The sequence below is a fragment of the Dipodomys spectabilis genome, unplaced genomic scaffold (genome assembly GCF_019054845.1).
Source record: "Dipodomys spectabilis isolate Male_0828 unplaced genomic scaffold, ASM1905484v1 ptg000024l, whole genome shotgun sequence".
Taxonomy (NCBI): domain Eukaryota; kingdom Metazoa; phylum Chordata; class Mammalia; order Rodentia; family Heteromyidae; genus Dipodomys; species Dipodomys spectabilis.
Window position 1 is genome coordinate 32,929,130 of NW_024870701.1, and position 19,178 is coordinate 32,948,307.

A 19,178-nucleotide genomic window follows, 5' to 3' on the forward strand; every position below is an offset into this window, starting at 1 on the left:
GATTTAACAAGTGCTTATGAAAGCCATGTTTGAGGGCAAGGGGCAGAGCTCTGTGATAGAGCACTTGCCAAATATATGGAAAGTTCTAGGTTCAGTCCCCAACACTAGGGAAAAATTAGAGAGAGGAGAGAGGGAGGAAGAGGAAGAGAAAGGAAGAGAAAGAGAGAAGGGAGAGAAAAGAAAGGAAGAAAGATGTTTGACCAAGTGCTCTTTATTATTATAATAAAGTGGTCTTCATTATTGCAGAAGGGAATGCCATGCTTAGAAGGAAAGAGTCTCACTTTTTAATGTGTTTTCCCCCAGCATTTACCATGTTTCATTAAATGACATCAAAGTTCACATATTTGAGCAATTGCCAACAATTATCTACTAGTTTTTTTTGGTTTGGTTTGATTTGGTTTGGTTTGGTTTGGTTTGGTTTTGTCAGTCGTGGGGCCTGAACTCTGGGCCTGGGCACTGTCCCTCAGCTCTTCAGCTCAAGGCTAGCACTCTACCGCTTGAGCCACAACACCACTTCTGGCTTTTTCTGCTTATGTGGTACTGAGGAATCAAACCCAGGGCCTCAAGCATGCAAGGCAAGCACTCTACCACTGAGCCACCTTCCCAGCCCCTCATAGACAGTTTTTACAAAGCCATTTTGACAACCTGAAAAGAGATTTCTGTTAGGAAGAAAATGCAAGTTTAGATTGATAGGAATGTTTGTAGTTTTTCCCTTTAAATGGCCATAGATCATTACTGAAAAAGAATATGAATTAAATGAGAAATCAGCACTAATCTTAAACTTCCATGTTATGTTGACTGCTGTTTACTTGGTGGAATTCCATTCTCTTTAGACCTTGTGTTGGAAAGAAAGTCTTTCACAAAATGTTGCCGAAATCATAACAACAAAAGCAGACTCATGATGCCATAATAAATTGACTGAAGTTATTTTACATTAAGGTTTAATTACAGCTAACAGTGTCTGTGCTGTTTTTAGCAGTTAGAGTAAAAGAAAACCCAGTAAAAAAAATCATGTCTGAACTCCTGAGATGTTTGTAACCTGTAATGGATCTGGCCCTAAGCCACTGCCCAGGAACATGGTAGTATGATGAGTGATCACACACAGCCCACGGCCTGTCTCCTTCATACTTGCCTTAGGCCAGTTAGTTACCCTCTGCGCCGCTGTGTCCTGTGTTCATTGAAACAGTGATCCTATCTTCCTCATGATTATCATGAAGACTGTGAACCTCATGGTAAATGTTAAGTAGAGGTTAATTATAGTTCTCCTAATGCTTATTATTGAGTGTTTTTGTTGAGGGGAGGAGGGAAGGATTTCCCAGTTCCTAGCATTGACTTGACTTTCTTATTCCTTAAAAGCCCTGGGAGACCATTTCAGAGGAAGTAAACATGGCAGGAGACTCCCTCAGCCTGGCGCTGCCCCCGCCTCCCGCCTCCCCAGTGTCTCGGAACAGCCCCCAGGAGCTGTCGGAGGAGCTGAGCAGAAGGCTTCAGATCACCCCAGACGCCAATGGGGAGCAGTTCAGTTCTCTGATTGTAAGTAGTGGTCTTGTGTGAAAGAACAGCCAAGCACCCATCTTCCGGTATTGGTAGCTTTAGGAAACTCTAGTGTGGCAAGCTAGTTACCTGTGGTGTTTTCCAAAGTCTTCCTTCAGAGAAGCAAGGGCTTCTAAGATTAGCCCAGGAAGGTGAGGATATTTATGATTTGGAAAGCAGTTATATACCACCGGCTCTTTTTGTTTTTATTACTATTACTTATCAAATAATGCAAAGGAATGAGATACCATAATTTCTGCAATCACTAGCTTTAACCTTGAAGGAATTCTTTCAAAGCCACAAAAAAGTTCATGGAACTAGCACTTTCATCATGAAGGTGGCATTTCATGAGAATCCAGAGCCTTTGGGCCTCTTTACTGGTCACCTGGTCATAGTTCATGTTCATTCTTTCATTCCCGTTTAACAGAGAAAATGGCCTGATGCTAAGTGCTGGTCCCTGCTCAGGACCAGGCTGAGGTGGGAAGTACAGGGTGTCCCTAAGTCCTAGAGTATATGAGTCCTTGAGAAAAGGTGACACTGATGTAATTTGACCATTGAAGAAGTTCTTCTCTAGAAACTTCAGATGAAGCTAAACCCCAATGAGAAGTAATGGATCAGTCATGAGTAGTATTGCATTAGACAATACCAAACTAAGGAGCAGTCTATATAGATAATTCCTTTGTGTGTGTGTGTGTGTGTGTGTGTGTGTGTGTGTGTGTGTGTGTGTGTGTGTGTGCATGCGTGCGTGCGTGCTCATGCGCGCGCACACACACAACAAAGGGCAAATGCTAACTAGTTCCTAAGGATGGCAGTTCCTCCATTAAAAATAGCAACCTGGAACCATTTTTAGGGAGGACTACAAAATTGTCAAAGCAAGCTACAAGCTTTCTGGTTCTTTAGTCAAGGGTATTTTCATTTTAAAAACACTGGCTTCAGTTAGATGAGTTGCAGGTATTGATTACTTGTTTCACATTAAGAGCCTGTGAGTGTTTTTCAAAAAGAGAAATGGCACTGAAATGAAAATGTAGTGCTTAAATGGACAGGAAAGAAAGTTCCATATGTGGTACATTTGAATTGGTAATACAGTTGCTATGGAAACTGCACAGGCCATGAAACCCTATGTTTCAAATGTATAAAAGAAAGAATTACATGAATTGTAACAGATACACACCTTTAGTCAACCAAGTAAAAATAATAGTAAGTTTCTCCAATGTTGGCATTTCTAGTTGTTTGTCTAGGGGGCTTTGGAATGTTAATTATTTTAGAAACGTAAATTATCTTTAATACCCAAGGGCCACATTCCATTATAGATATATGATTTACCTAGAGAGTCTAAAGGAGCCCTTCTCTGGTTTTGCTTCTCAGGGTCATTCTGATTTCAGTGACAGTATTTTGAACATTTTGCTCAAGAATAACTCCATGCCTTTCACTGTGCCTGGTCCCTATCACAGAGCATTTTTACACATGACTTCTTGTCATTTTGAAAATGGTAATGGGAGGAAAACGAGGGAAGGGGTAATAATGTTTGACAACAAATGTACTTACTACCTTACATACATAACTGTAACCCCTCTGTACATCACCTTGACAATAAAATTAATTGTTTTTTTTTTTTTTGCCAGTCCTGGCACTTGAACTCAGGACCTGGACACAGACAGTCTCTGAGCTGCTTTTGCTCAAAGCTAGCACTTGAGCCACAGTACCATTTCCAGCCTTTTCTATCTATGTGGTACTGAGGAATCGAACCCAGGGCTTTATGCATACAAGGCAAGCACTCTATCCCTGAGCCACATCCCCAGCCTTGATAAAATTAAATTAAACAAAAAAGAAAATGTTAAAGAATGCAAAATGTTTAAAAATAATACATGCTACAATCTTAGGTCATGGATAATTCTGCTAATGAGACCCTTGGCTGTTATCATTGTTCAGAGCTATCAGACTGTGTATAATTACATAGAATACAAACAAGCAAGAGAAATGCTATACATTACATAGGACTGTTTCTTTTCTGTTTCTTGAACTGTACCAGGAAGCTGAAAGTATAGAATCCTACAGTCAGAAGTAAGATGAGGTGGTTTTGTGACTTCATGTAGATACACAATCCAACTCATTCTTTGTTAACTGTAATAATGAATGTTGTTGGGAGCTAATGGCTCAGGCCTGTGATCCTAGCTGCTCAGGAGGCTGAGATCTGAAGATTGCAGTTCCCAGCCAATATCAGCCCAAACAGAAAAGTGATAGAGCCATCAACCTTGGGCAAAAAAGCCAAGCAAAGAACATGAATCTTTGAGTTCAAATCCCAGCACTAGCACAAAATAACAATAATAATAATAACAGATGCTGAGTAGCCATCTATTGCTATTTCTTCTCCTTTTGGGGGAATTTTTGGAATTTATCCAGAACTGGCATCTGAAGCAGGGGATACATGTCTTCTAAAACCCCCACCCTCCCACCCCCACCCCCCACCCCCTGTACTGGGTGGGGCTTGAGCTCAAGGTCTGGATCAGTGTCCCTTAGCTTTTTCTCTGAAGGCTCTACCACTTGAGCCACAGATTTAATTCCAGCTTTTTGGTGGTTAGTTGGAGAGAAGAGTCTCATAGACTTCCCTGACTGGGCTGGCTTCAAACCATGATCCTGGGATCTCGGTCTCCTGTAGCTAGAATTACAAGCATGAGCCACTGGCCCCTGGCATATTAACTTTTTAAAGCTGGTTGCTAAGCGCTCATCGGTGCTGCAAGGGCACATTGTATCTCCTTCCCAGTAGTTTTGATCTCCCTGTTTAAGTTTTGCTATTGATTCAAAAGACCATTCAAAATCCTAGTCTGAGCCAAGTGATGGTGGCTCATGTCTGTAATCCTTAGCTATTCAGGAGGCTGAGATCTGAGGATCCCAGTTCAAAGCCAACCCAGGAAGGAAAGTCCAAGAGATTCTTATCTCCAATTAACTACCAGAAAATCAGAAGTGGCTTTGTGGCTCAAAGTGGTAGAGAGCACTAGCCTTAAGCAAAATAGCTCAGGGACAGTGCCTAGGCCCTGAGTTCAAGCCCTATGACCAACAACACCAAAAAATCCCAGTCTGCTAAAAACACTGACACTTCAAACAAGACGACTTAACTCTCCTGGAGGAATGCTATCCTTGCTCTGAAAAGATATTGCATGTAATTACCTCAGAACAGCTGAGAGGGATTCCTAGGAATGATTTTTGAGAATGCTAACAATACCAGTGCAAGCCATTCTCAGAATATTCCCATTGACGCTTGCTGTCTTTCCCTCCCTGCAGCAGAGAGAACCTTCCTCGAGGCTGCGGTCCTGTAGTGTCACGGATGCTGTCGCCGAGCAGGCCCACCTACCACCGGTAACCCACGCTCATTTCCCATCAACAGCTGGCTCTTCAGCTTTGCTTTATGATCAAGGCTGCTGAGAAAGAGTTTTTCCTGTGTGTCACATAAACAAGACAGTTGAAATTTTTCTAGCAAATTGTCACCAGAGTCTCTAAAATGCTAAGACACTTCATGGCTGTAGTTTTACTCCCAATTTCACGCCAGTGCTGATGTCATTACTTGACCTAAACTACCTGGAATGTTAATAAATTCTTTTTACTTGATTTGGCCCTTGCAGTTGCAGCCTAGGGAGCTGGACTCTGACACTCAGTGTTCTCTTGAGCCCTTTAAACAGGAAGAACTCTTCTTTGTCACGACCAATGGCCTAAACTTTCAATTCCACAAAGCCCCTGTGCTCTCTTTAAAGACAGATAGCTCTGTGATTGAAGGACTGGCTATTGCTTGTTCTCTCCCTCCCACAGAGCTTCTATCAGCAAACACAGATGCGATAGAGGGTTTCATAATAGCCAATACGTTTTACAACATTTATTCCAATGGAAGGGCGGGCTCCCATGGATTGCCTTGGAAGATGTGTGGCGTCAATATTGCAATGAAGAAATTTTATATAAATTTCTTCCTTCTTTTGGAAGTGAATATTGTAGGCTTTTCATAACTGAGACCTTTTATTTAATTGCTACAAATCCTTGGTTATTTTTGACATACTTTATTACATATGATTTTTTTAAGTGAGTATATTTAGCCAGGTGTTGATGGTTCACACTTGTAATCCTAGCTACTCTGGAGGCTGAAATCTGAGGATCACAGTTTGAAGCCAGACCAGGCTGAAAATTACTTCCAATTAATCAGAAAAAAAGCTGGAAATGAATGGCTCAAGTGGTAGAGCACCAGCCTTGAGTGAAAAAGCCAAGCAAGAGTGCAAGGCCTTGAGTTCAAACTCCATTACCAGCACAACACACACACACACATTTAAAGCTTTGAGCCCAGTGTCTTCCTGATCATGTACATTTTTACTTGTCTTTAAAGGGTATATAGATCTTAATATTGTATGTTTAAGAACTGAATTAATGAAGGAATGTTCTAGCCAAGGCAATATATTCTGCTATGACTTAACTCTGAGTAGGTTGGCTAATAGGAAGTCTAAGAGCATCTTTTCGGGGATGGGTTATGGTACACCCACTACCAAAGAAAAATAATCAGCTATGATTATTTCAGCTCCTCAACCTAATGATTCTGTGATTTTCCTTGATGAGTTAATAGCACTTTGCTCTTCTTTCCAAAATCAGTGTCAATTTGTTTTGCAAAGAATTCACTGGCCTGGAAATCGATTTCTCCTTCTTTCCTTGTTCTATATGATGCTGGGTCCTCTCTGATCACCAGTGTGGCCTCTCACCTGAACTCTGAGTCTGGCAGACCTAGGATCTGCTCATCTTTGGACAGTAGGACACAGCTGATTGCTTTTCCATTTTTCTCTTAAAAGTTGTCTCACTGTCTTGAGGTGGTCATTCTTCACTCAGATCAAGGGTGCAGCTAGAGCCACCAAGGGTGTCATAGGTGCACAGTGGCTGCTGATCATCGGGGACTGCTTAGCTTCATTTAGATGAGATGAATTGGAAGGGGGGGGGACTGATCTCATATCACCTGATCTCCTGTCACCTGCTTATGACTCTGCCACAGACATGATTCTTGATTCATTAAACCCTTGGGTGGTCCCCTGAGTTGCATTCACTGATATAAATTGTCATTTAACAGCCCAGTACCCCAACTAGGAGAGCACGTTCGTCCACTGTGACGGGTGGTGAGGAATCAACGGTAATGACCTACTTTATCAGACATTAATGGCAAAAGTCTCTGGGGGTGGTTAATGTTTTGATTAATGGTGAATATGTTCTTTTAAAAATAAGGTCATCTTTTTTGTGCTACTGAGATGCACAGTTCTTATTTAATGTTCTCATTTTGGGGGTTGTTGAAAGGTACTAGGAACAATGGAATGACTTTTTTTTTTTTTAGTCCCATTTTTATTAGAAATATTGTCAGGCTTTGGCCAAATGTGTTGAATTAGACCACTTAGAATATAGCCCTGCCTTTTATTGTCAGTCCTCTTGGTGAGCTTTTCCTTGTTAAAATGCTTGGTTACAATAGCTTGCTTGAAAGATGATCCAAAAAGCCCACAGCAGCTGCCTAAGGTTATGTGTGAGTCCTGGCTGTGTGCTGTACTGCCATCTCCTAGACAACATTCTTTGGTTTTGGTGGTGTTGGGATTTGAACTCAGGGCCTTGTGCTTTCACTTGGCCTGCTTGCTCACAGCTGGCACTGTACTAGTTGAGCCACACCTCTAACTATGGATTTTTGTCATTGTTGTCTTGCTGGTTATTTTGGAGATGGAGTCTAGCAAACCTTTCTGTCCAAGCTGGCTTCAAACTGTGATCCTCTTTATCTCAACCTCTTGAGGAGCTAGGATTGCAGGGGTAAGCCACCCATCCCCAGCAGCATATCTTTTTACCAAGGGGCCAGACTTTGTTTCTGGCATGGAGCAGTGGCGGCCTTTCTCAGCCACAGAAATACACAAATGTTGAGATTATTTTCCCGGGCAGGGACCACACTAAACATATTTAAATGATCTGGAAAATTTTCTTTTGCTTAACACCAATTACTTATTATTCTTAGTCATTAGTGTGAATAATTTATACTATTCATGTGTATGGATAGCTTAAATTTGACTATGTATTTTAAGCTCATTCTACTTGATCGCTAAAGTCAGGGAAGTTTGTGTTGGTAGTTTATGGTTGAGCTGAGGAAGCTATTTGAAGAATTTCCCTTATTGTGTCACTTGGGTTGTGTTATAATTAATTGTTACTTGTGAATAACTTTTAACTACAGATATAATAACTGATTTTCTGAAGGATGTTGATTTCCAGGAGTGATTAAGATACACTGTTAGAATCTAATGCTCAGTACTTTATAAAAGAAAAAATCAAATTAGCAATCAAGTAACAAGACAGAGTATAGTACTGAGCTGCTGTTGTTTATTCAAGAGTCATATTAGAAACACCAGACTTAGCCTCCAATAAAATTCAAAGGAATTCTTCATGAACCAACTTACTTCCTGCTGTGCTATGAGAGTAATGAAGCTGCAGGATAGACCATTCATTTCATGAGATGATTTTGTTTTTTGTATGCCCGGAACATCTCTTTATGTATCATCCATTTTTATGTTTATTTAATTGACTTTACATGCTTGAAGTCTTCTAATGGCTAATGTTAGCAAATGATCGAATAAACCAATTGCTCTAATACCAAGCTCCAGGGTAAGAGTTGCCTATCAGAACAAGGTGACCCATTTAAATGGGATCCCAAGAAGCTGCCTTCTTGTCTGTACTTTCTACCCTCCATCAATGAATTAAAATGTGGGTTTGGTTTGCCTTTTAGTTTTTTTGTTTTGTTTTGTTTTATTTTTTATCGGTTGTGGGGCTTGAAGTCTGGGCCTGGGCGCTATCCCTGAGCTCTTCAGCTCAAGGTGAGCACTCTACCACTTGAGTCACGGCGCCACTTCCAGTTTTCTGGTGGTTTATTGAAGAAAAGATTTTCACGGGCTTTCCTGCCCAGGCTAGCTTTGAACCGTGATTCTCAGATCTCAGCCTTCTGAGTAGCTAGGATTACAGGTGTGAGCCACCAGTGCCCAGCTTGCGTTTTGGTTTTATCCACTGTTACGCTGTGCTTTCCCAGTACTTAGGTGGGTTTCAAAGGCTCACATCCCTCTCCCAACCATCCCTAGCCTCACTGCTCTGGACTTACTCTTTTCTGTTCTGTCTGTTAGCATGATTTTTACCTCTTTCCTCATCTCCTGTTTCTCTCCTCCCCACCCTTCCACACCAAATGTATGCCAAACTGGTGACCCTGTGGTTGAGCATCTCATTCTTCACCAGTGCCTTCCCAAACATGCTGTTTTGTTTTAATTTTAGAGGGGAAAAAACACATGTTGTATACATAATTTTGTTTGTGGTCATTCTTCCTTGGACCTATTAATAATGGGTTAATTTTCAGGGATGTAAATGCACCACAATTCATATCATTTTCCCTACTGAAGGACATTTGGGCACTATGCAGTGTGTTGTTGTAACAATCCTGGTGCATCTCTCTTTCCATAGAGTGGGTTTTTTTATTAGCTTATTTTTTTTTATAAGAACTAGATTCTGATTCTTGCGGAGCTACACACCGCCCTATGATTTCTGCAAGTATAAGTACACTGTGGTATTGCTTTCTGATGGGCTGAGCCAGAGTTGTCCCTTTGAGATAGAAGAAGAGCATGGCCCAGTCCTTTAATCCACCCTGTACAGATTCTAAAAATAAAAGATACCCCTGTGTCAGGGTTTGAGCAAGTCTTGAAGAATCTGTGATGCACAGGGCCAAAAATGGTTATTTTAAGGAAGCATATTGCAGCTTTCTCAGTTTAAACATACTGGGCTTCTTTGTTTTAATTAAAAAAAGAGGAGCCACTGTGAAGTTGTGGTTAGTGCCTGGTTGGCACCATGAAAGACAGTTAAATATTTGGTCTATAGATTAAAAAGTGAGAAAATATTGAATTTAGTTAAGCAGCGGGTATTTCCTATTTGGGGAGTCCCTAATTCTTCTTCTTCTTCTTCTTCTTCTTTTTTTTTTTTTTTTTTTTGCTTTGCTAGTCCTGGGGCTTGAACTCTGAGCCCTTTTTGCTTAAGGCTAGCTAGCATTCTACTACTTGCCACAGCACCACTTCTGGCTTTTTCGGTGATTAATTTGAGATAAGAATCTCATAGACTTTCCTGCCTGGGCTGGCTTCAAACTGCAATCTTCAGATCTTAGCCCCTTAGGTAGCTACTGGTGTGAGCCACCAGTGCCCAGCTAATTCATTTCTGTAGGTGGTCTGGAGTATACTGTCATGCATGTAGCAATCATTAGAAGTCTGATTTGGCCCCGAGACTGGGCCTTTGCCACAGATGTGCCTGTAGAAGCGAAGTTAACCCTGTGCACTGGGCAGCGGCATTCTTTGTGCACATTTGGAGAGGATACTCTAAAGAAACATTAATAACAGCATCTTACATAAATGCAACAAAATTATGGGTTGCCTATTCAATTCCCAATAGAAGGGAGACTATACGTTTTAATTAAATTCAGTGTTCTCTCTGCAACCTTCCTGATTTTCCATAAACTGATTAGTCTTGTTAGCTGTGGGTCTGTGAATGTAAAAATTTATACCATTGACAATTCAGTTTGAGATGATCTGTGACCCCTCCAAGTTACTTGAGTTTATTGGTTGCCTAACAAATATCCTTTCTAGAAATGCTGGAGCTGTAAAATAGATGTAAGGTTACCAGAACTGAGTGTTCTCAGAGCAAATCAAATTGCCTCTCAAAAATAAATAAATCTCATGAAGAAGAGAGAAAAATAACAAGCTCCATTTAATATTCCATGTGTCAAAGAATTTTTTTTAATCGTATCAGCATAGTAAATCAAAATGTAGTAGTAGCTGGGCTAGAGATACGGCTCAAGTGGTAGAGCAATTGTCTACCAAACCCTAGGTACTAGGTTCAAACCCCAGTCGCACAATAAACAAATAATAAACACACACACACACACACACACACACACACACACACACAAGGGGGGGGGGGGCTGGGAATGTGGCTTAGTGGTAGAGTGCTTGCCTGGCGTGCATGAGGCCCTGGTTTCAATTCCTCAGTACCAAATAAAAATAAATTAAGTAAATAAATAAATTCTTAAAAAGTAACATTTTTAAAAAACATAGTCACAGATACATTGTCAAAAATGCTGATTGATTCCCAGCTGAGATTATAACTTGGATTGCTAACTTAGGCCCAGCAGGAAGCAGTACTCAGCAAGCCCAGGTGAAAGTAGTCTGGAGGTAGCATTTGGGGTTTGCCATAATCTGCCTATCTTTAATGGTCATGAAAGGAGTAAGCCTTTGAGTTGATGTTTTTTCTGCTCTTGTTGAATCTTCATACCTGAGTCCAGGGTGGTGTGTGGTCAGTCTTGGAATCATCTTACGGTCCCTCTAGACCTGTCTAGGAAAATGTGGAAGAAGTAGTTGCTGTATTTTTCGCAAGGCAGTTTCTTACAGCTAGCCTTGGCCTGGCTTGGTAAACATAGTTTAGACATAACCATGGACTCAGTTCCTTGGGAAGTTTCCAGTTGCTCTGGGGTACACTGTGAGACTTAGGGAGCAGGGGCAGAGATTCTGCAGTTGTACTTCTGAACATCTCCAGCATGCTTGTTCATGCTTTCCCTAACTTGGGGTCCAGAGTGTTCTGAGGGAGACCTGTGGCCTTGTCCTTCTTCAGCAAGGCTCATGGATAGTAGTGAACAGAAAAGATGGGACAAGGACAGGAAGTTGGGTTGAGGGGAGTTATGTCATCCATCTAATTCTAAGAAGTAGTACCTGGAGGGGTGGGGAAAGACCCCAGTACAGAAGGCAGTCCGTAAAGCAGCAGTATCCTGACTGAAGAGGCCATTCCTCCGAAAGTTTCCCTTTTACCCCTCAGTAGCCTTGGGAGGCCCTGGCAGGCATCTTCTTGGTGGGCCTCTAGCAGTTCCCAGGTGCCAGGTGGATGTCAGCCTTCCAGGGTCATTTCTCACCTCTGATGCCCCATCACACGCTGAGTCACGACACATCTGCCCTTGTCCAGAACTCTTCCATCCACACTGCATCTCTTAGACTCTTTCTTACAAGGAGAAGTCTCGACTGTCTCTTGTGGTCCTGTCTTCCCTGCCCAAATAGACTCACTCTCTACTAGACATGTCCCTAAACCCAGTCACTGCCCATAGATTGTTACACTCCATGTGAGTGGACTGGCACATCCTTCAGTATGATATTCCTAGGGATTCCTCCATCACATGGCCAGAGATCTGAGCTAGGGTGTGCAGATGGCCATCCACCGTACAGTTTGGCAGTGACATTGCGTAACTAGCACAAATTACAATATTTTCCTCTTTATTTACAGTCTCCTTAGCAATGATTTCTTAGAATTGAGTGAGAACTGGGTGTAAAAATGTAGATGCCCCCAACTGTTTGGGGTTCATCTTACAGCAGAGTTGAAGCTCTTAGAAGCTTTGTTCAGTCTTCCAGAATTATTTTTTCTGTACAAATAGAATTAACTTGCCTTGTCCAGGAAATTTAATTATCCGGGTTTGTGTTACTTTATTAAACGAATCAGAAAGGTAAATGCTAGTTGTTAAATAATAATGATTTCTTGCACAAACAGCCATCAGTGGCCTATGTACATACCACGCCGGGCCTACCTTCAGGCTGGGAAGAAAGAAAAGATGCTAAGGGACGCACATACTATGTCAATCATAACAATCGAACCACAACTTGGACTCGACCAATCATGCAGGTAATGAAGATCGCCATCCAACCTAAAATCACAGGTCATAGCAGCCGAGATGCACTTGACCTTCATTCTATTCCCAGTGTTTATGTACTGTTCCGAAGGACCTGTGCCTCAAAAAAGAATCTCACAGAAAGCTGGGCACTAGTGGCGCATGCCTGTAATCCTAGCTACTCAGGAGGCTGAGATCTGAGGATCATGGTTTGAACCCAGCCCAAGCAGGAAAGTCCACGAGTCTCTTATCTCCAATTGACCTCCAGAAAACCAGAAGTGGTGCTATGGCTCCACGTGGTAGAGCAAAAGAGCCCAGGGACAATGCCCAGACCCTGAGTTTGAGCCCCACAACACACCAGGAGTACGTGACACGGGGGAGAGACTCTTTGGGGGCTTTTATGATTGGCAGTTGTGTTTAAGGCCTCAGCTAATGGGTAAGCTGAGAACTGAATGAGAAGTCATGCATTACTTTAGTATTTGCCTAAAGAAGACTTTGGTCTGTCCTTACATGTGTTTATTTTTTTAATGTTCCATGAAAGGTAGCTTGAATAATAAAGGCCTCTTATAGTAAGTATGCAGGTTCCCTTTCCACCTTTTCCCCAAGGCTAGTTCTTATACAGGCCAATGATTCATATTTATCCCCCTTGAATGTGTTTCCCTAACCTTTCCCCATTATTATGTTTAATTACTTCCTCCAAGCTTTAAATAGGCTAGACCTCTTATTATTGCTGTGTGTTGTTTGGGTTCACGCTTCCTAATGACACACAGGGAGATCCTCATATGAAGCTAACTTGTTTTTGCCTCCAAACTAGCTTGCAGAAGATGGTGCCTCTGGATCAGCCACAAACAGTAGCAACCACCTAATCGAGCCTCAGATCCGCCGGCCTCGTAGTCTCAGTTCGCCAACAGTAACTTTATCTGCCCCACTGGAGGTGAGAAGCGACCTCATCTAACTGGGGTCACCTCTGTCCTGTGGCTTCTCCTCATTCTCTCTTCTCTGTAACTCAGACTTCAGTTTGGCAGCCACTGCCTCTGATCAGTTATGTGTTGGTGGTGAGGGGTGTTCTGCGCGCTCCTCCATGCTTCTCTGTCTCGCCCAGTTAACATCTTGGACTCTCACACTCCTCATTCTCATTGGCTGACGCCGTGCGTGGTGACTTGTGCTGGCTCTAGGCACTCTCTCTTCAGAACTTTTACCATTCTTATTGTGTTCTGCTCCTTATTTGCCTGTTACCTCATTCGAATTGCATAATAACTCAAATGCCAATGCTTCTATTGAGTTTTTAAAACATAGCTGTTGCTTTGATCCTTTTTGTTGTTGTTATTTTTGTTTTCCTTTGACTATAGGGTCTTCATTGTATGGGCATACGTGTTTCTGATGCCTATTTGTATCTCTGAACCATTGCTGGGCATCTACTTGTGCTCTCTCCTGTTTGTGTTGTTTTAGTGCCATCTCTATAAACATCACAAATGTCAGAGTTAGAAAAGCCAATGAGTAAATGTTTGAGGTTCTGAACATGAATGTGCCTGGTTGATGGCTGTGGGCTTCTCCTTGCTCTGGGCCAAGCTGCTTCTCAGTGGGACTGGGTGATAGCTCTTCTAGACACACATATAAATGTGGTGGGTAACAACTGTGTCATTGTGGAGGGAGGGGGAGGGGGAGAAGGGGAAGGGGTCTCTGCTCAGAAACTTGCCAATTTGTTCTTGATTAGATTGTACGCTCGCTGAGAGCAGGGCCATGATTTTCTCCACTCTGTAAGTTGTCATCCTCATAATACAGGATTCCTAATATAGACTGGTATTTGGGGCATATACCAAGTGGCTTACCAAACGAAGTGATCATAAAATACCTAATATTGTGTATTTAACCGACAAAACAATGTGAAGTTAGGTGGATAGCAACATCAGTGAATGAACAAACAGGGTTTTTTTTAGGAGCTTCCAAGGAGGAGCACGCTACGGTACCCAGGTACATTTTGACACATTGGAAATAGCACATGGTAAAGAGTTCTAATGCTCATTATTATTCCTTAGGGTGCCAAGGACTCACCCATACGTCGGGCTGTGAAAGATACCCTTTCCAATCCACAGTCCCCTCAGCCATCACCTTACAACTCCCCCAAACCACAACACAAAGTCACACAGAGCTTCCTGCCACCCGGCTGGGAAATGAGGATAGCTCCAAATGGCCGGCCCTTCTTCATTGACCATAACACAAAGACTACGACCTGGGTAAGGCTGCTGTTTTTATTTCACCAGGAGGTCTGGCATTAATCCCTTTCTTTCCTGACTCTTTGTGATTGTTCAGGAGTTTCATCATCCACTCTGATGCATGGCCCCTGAGGGGGCAGTGGGGGGGGCTGAGTAGTGTCTCCTCACCTGTGCCTGTGCCACACAGCCGGGCTGGAGAGTGTGGTGGCTGTGGGCATAGACACTGGCCACCAGATCACTGGTGCCAGGTGGGCACACCTTTCCTCAGCACTCCTGGGAAGCTGTTTTCACACTTTACCACCAGTGGGGGAAGGGGCAGGATTTTGCAGTGACAGCATCTCGTCTCAAACTATTGTAACCCAGTGTTTTTCTCTGTCTCTTTTCCCATCTCTATTGACATTTTTCCACAACCACCATCCCCCCGACCCCCGCCCCAATTTCATTTGTCATTTTAGTGCTATAGTGTTTGTGTCTAATTAGTGTTTTATATCTCTATTCTGCGTTTTGTTTACATTTGGTTGTGGGTTAGATATACAGAGTGACTTTGCTGATCCATCTTTTCAGTCAACATTTTGTCCAAATTGATTTTTCTTGTCATACTGCTCTTTCATAAGCTCCTAAATCATCTATGGTCAGAAACTTTTGTGCTGTTTTAACGGGCAACTTGAGACTAAAACAGCACTGAATGCCTGTCTCTGTGTTCCTCTGTCATTTCTTTCCCCTTTCCTCTTTCTTTCTTTTTCTTTCTTCCTTCCTTCCTTCCTGCTTTCCTTTCCTTCCTTCCTTCCTTCCTTCCTTCCTTCCTTCCTTCCTTCCTTCCTTCTTTCTTACTTTCTTTCTTTCTTTGTTAGCTGAATCAGTGATAGATGGTTCAAGGTACCATAGAGTTCTTTTAAAAGTCAGCTGGTATTTTCCTACTGTGTGATCTCTAGAACTGTAATTCAACTGGAGTGGGTTGTCTTTATTCTTGGCTCATTTTGATGCTGCAAGAGCTTTGTTTTGCTTCCTGTCCCTGGTGTCCTCCTCTGATTGTCTGGGTAGAATTACCTCTGGGATTAACTTTGACCTTCCATCACTTGTACTACTTGCCTAGAACTGAGATTATATGAAAGCTTGCTTGAGTTCGGGAGATTGTCACTCACCCAGGCTTTTAGGACTTGGATAAACAATGGACACGTACTTTAAATTCCTATCTCTGGTGATGGACAGAGTGTGTCCAGTTGATGGAACCACAGTATTCAGCTAAGGAAAATGTCTCAACCAAGGTGACCTAAACTGCTGTTTACACTTGGTCCCTGGTGTGATGCTATTCCAATCCTTTGAGAACTGGTCTAGAGGGCAGCCCACTCCCTAAAGTCCAACGAAGCGAGATGCAGCGTGTCCCCATCAGACATTCTTGGCACCTGGGGCAGCCATATGCCTTCCAGTGGGGGATGTTGACATCCTTGGCTCCTACCATTGGATGCTAATAGCTACCATCACCTGCCCAGCACAGTGAAGAGCAAAACTGCCCCTGCACATTTGCAGACACCCCTCCCTAAGGACTGTGCTCAGAGTTCTCCCTGTTCAGCAGTGAAGGCATCGACTCACCTGCCAACAGCACTTACCATTGGGATCTGATGACACTCATTTGGTAAACTGATAACTACTTCTGAGGCACATAATGACATGGAGAGGTTTGTCTGATTCACCTTTTAGTCTGGAGATAGTATTACAGGTTTGTGGGCCAACTGAGAATAAAAGAGACAGGCAACTCTTTAGGAAAGAGCAATAGAAATTGATTTTAGGTCTTTTTTTTTCTTTTTTTTCTTTTTTTACATTAACTCAGAACTCCCTTGACTTGTAGTTCTCCTGAAGATCCAGAATCTCAGGCAAGAAACCAGATAGAGCTCCAGAAATAGGAGGTACATAATACAAAAGTCAGGGGATTAGTACATGGAGCCACTGTGGCTTGCCAACATAAGCTATGATTTTAGTAATGTGAACGAGCTTAGTAACCAAATCCCCTAACATTTTCACGGCCTTTCACGCCACAACTGCAGTGTAATTGCAGCTGGGCAGGTTATGTTTTAAATAGCACCAGCTTTCATTTATTGCTGCCATCACTGCTGAATAAAAAAATCCAGTTTTAATTTCCATTTGTCTTTTTACTCCAATACTTATTGACCAGTTTACTAAGAAATTTCTCATTTAGCCAATCTTTTTTTTTTTCTGCTGACTGTATTGAAAATCCTTAAGGTAACAAGTTGGAGATTCCCCTTCTTTTTATTTTTAAAATTTGTTTACTTTTATTATTATTTTTACTGGTACAAGCCACAGGCACCTAGCAAAGATAATTGTGGGTATGTGATAATGTGTGTGTGTGTGTGTGTGTGTGTGTGTGTGTGTGTGTGTGTGTGTGTGTGTGTGTGTGTGTGTGAATACCAGTACCAGATCTTGAACTGGCCTGGGCTCTGACCCTTAACTTTTTCACAAACCACAGCTCTGCTTCTAGCTTCTTGATGGTTAATTGGAGATAAGAGAGTCTCATAGACTTGCCTGCCCTGAATAGCTTCAAACCTTAGTCCTCAGTTCCCGTCTGCCTGCGTAGGGTTATAGATGTGAACCACTAGCACCCAGGGAAGCATATTTACAAGGGGCATTTACATAAATGAAGGCAGCATGCCAAGAGTCTATTTGGAATTAAAGCCTGACTGCATCAAAAAACAAACAAACAAAAAAGCAAAGGAGGGCTTTATTCCTGCCTGGGTCAGCCAACAAGACATGCATACATACCAGGTGGTCCTGGAGAAAGCCCCTCCTGCCCCCTAGCTAAGGAAACATCTCAGAAGGGTGGTGTGCCACTGTTTATGCTTTTCTCAGGACAAGGCAGCAGCCTGCTTTTTTAACAACGAAGATTACACCTTAGTTAAGTTATAGTTGTGTTTGCTTCCCAAGTTCAAACTAATATAGCTAATTATAGTCTAGGCATGATTGCCATTCTCTTCCAATATGGAAAGAGGAAAGGAAAAAAAAACATAGTTGTTTCCTTGAGCCAGCCAGAATCTCCATATTTTATATTTTTTTAATTAGGAAATCCTTCTCTTAGATAGCTGATGTGCACTAAAGAAAAAAGAGAATCAAGTATTTCAAGATACCTGGTTCATTTATATTCCTGTCATTCAACCTCATTAGTATTCCAGCTACCCTCATCCCTGAAGTTGTCTTAAGTATTGTCAGGCCTTGGCTGCAAGGTCACCTTGGCTGTTGGGTATGGAAGTGGTTCAGGAGGCTCAGTGGGAGAGCTGCCGAGTGATGACCACCCATCAGCCCTCAGCTGCCCTAATGGCAACTGAAGTCATTGTTCTAAGTATTGCTAGTATAATGAAATAATAGGATTCGGCCCTTTGTGTCCTATGAAAAGTGAGTTTTCACACAAGGCCTCTTTAGCCAACCTATGAGCTGCTTTTATACTTCTTCCTCTACTCTATTCTCGCAGTACCTGGCACTTTCCTTTAATCCCAGCTTCTCTCTCCCTTTCCCTCTCCCTCTCTCCCTCTCCCCCTCTCCTTCTCTCCCTCTCCCCCTCTCCCTCTCCTTCCCTCCTTCTTTCCCTCTCCCTTCTCCTCTCTCTTTCTTTCCCTCTCCCTCTTTCTCTCTTCTCCCGCTCTCTTTCTCTTTCTCTCTGTCTTTCTCTCTCTCACACCAAATATCTGATTGTGTTGCCCTGTTGATGAAGTATGATTCCAAGATGGGCCTTGCCTCCTTTTGTGGCTTTCTGTAAGATTCTGTAGATGGTGGCACGGCCATTGACTACATGCTCCAGGTGCCCTGTAGTTGTGTACCACCTGGTCAGCCAGGGGTTAGCTGAGTGTAGCTTATGTAGAATTCAGTGTTTTAATTTCTCCCCCTGTTCTCAGTTCACCAGTTGCAAATGTTTACAGTTTATCAGCTTCTTGGATCATTGAAATCCTATATCTGTTTAACATCTATTCACTCTATAAGTGTTCAATATACCATAGAATATTGGTATCACTTTAACTAATCTTATTAAAAAATACATTCAATTCAGCGTCAACATTCATCACCAACTGCTAAGATGACCTTTTTCTTTAAGTTTGTTGTAGCCAGCAGAAAACAAAGATTGATTGGGTTTTTGTGCTCTTTCCTGATTTTTGCCAGTTCCTCAAATCTATACTTAGTTACAATCTACTGATACTATTGTTTCTCCTATTGACTCAGAAACTGAAAAAAAAGAAACCTTTCAGTATTTTGACAGCAGCAAAAGCTTTCATAGAATTGCCTGAAGCTAGAGTTACATGTCTCGAGGGTTTGCTTTTTCATTTTGGGATGATAATATATTATTCCATTTGATCATGTATGATTCTGAGCTTTCTCATCTACGGAATTTCTAACTGACATTTTAAAGTCATGGATTATCTAGGTTATGGATATGACAGTCAGCTCTGGGACATATAACATTTAGTCAAATTCCCATTCTCATTGACTGCTCACTTAAAGACATAGATCATGTGTTCAACCTTCTAACAAGGGGTGTTACATGAGTCTGTGTTTATTCTCTGTAAAATTATAAAGCATGGCACAGGATATAAGAGTCCCATATTTCCCTTTTGATGGTTTCCTGTATTTGCTTCAGAAAAAACTTCTGGTAAACTTTGTTAAGACATACATGAGAAGTTCCTCTGTAGAACTTGGTTAGGAGCCTCGGTAAAGTTCATAGC

The 19,178-nt window shown here is 42.1% G+C and overlaps 1 protein-coding gene across 3 annotated transcripts in view; it reads left to right on the plus strand.

Annotated features, from left to right (window-relative positions):
- Positions 1 to 19,178, plus strand: part of Nedd4l (NEDD4 like E3 ubiquitin protein ligase) — a 306,373-nt gene that overhangs the window by 246,284 nt on the left and 40,911 nt on the right. For 2 of the 3 annotated variants that reach the window (XM_042675088.1, XM_042675090.1), the window contains 6 exons: positions 1,357 to 1,533; positions 4,813 to 4,887; positions 6,623 to 6,682; positions 12,127 to 12,258; positions 13,059 to 13,178; positions 14,281 to 14,478. In XM_042675088.1, the coding sequence (XP_042531022.1) occupies positions 1,357 to 1,533; positions 4,813 to 4,887; positions 6,623 to 6,682; positions 12,127 to 12,258; positions 13,059 to 13,178; positions 14,281 to 14,478 (762 nt within the window). The remainder of the gene's footprint in view (positions 1 to 1,356; positions 1,534 to 4,812; positions 4,888 to 6,622; positions 6,683 to 12,126; positions 12,259 to 13,058; positions 13,179 to 14,280; positions 14,479 to 19,178) is intronic. The other variant, XM_042675089.1, reaches the window with a different exon arrangement.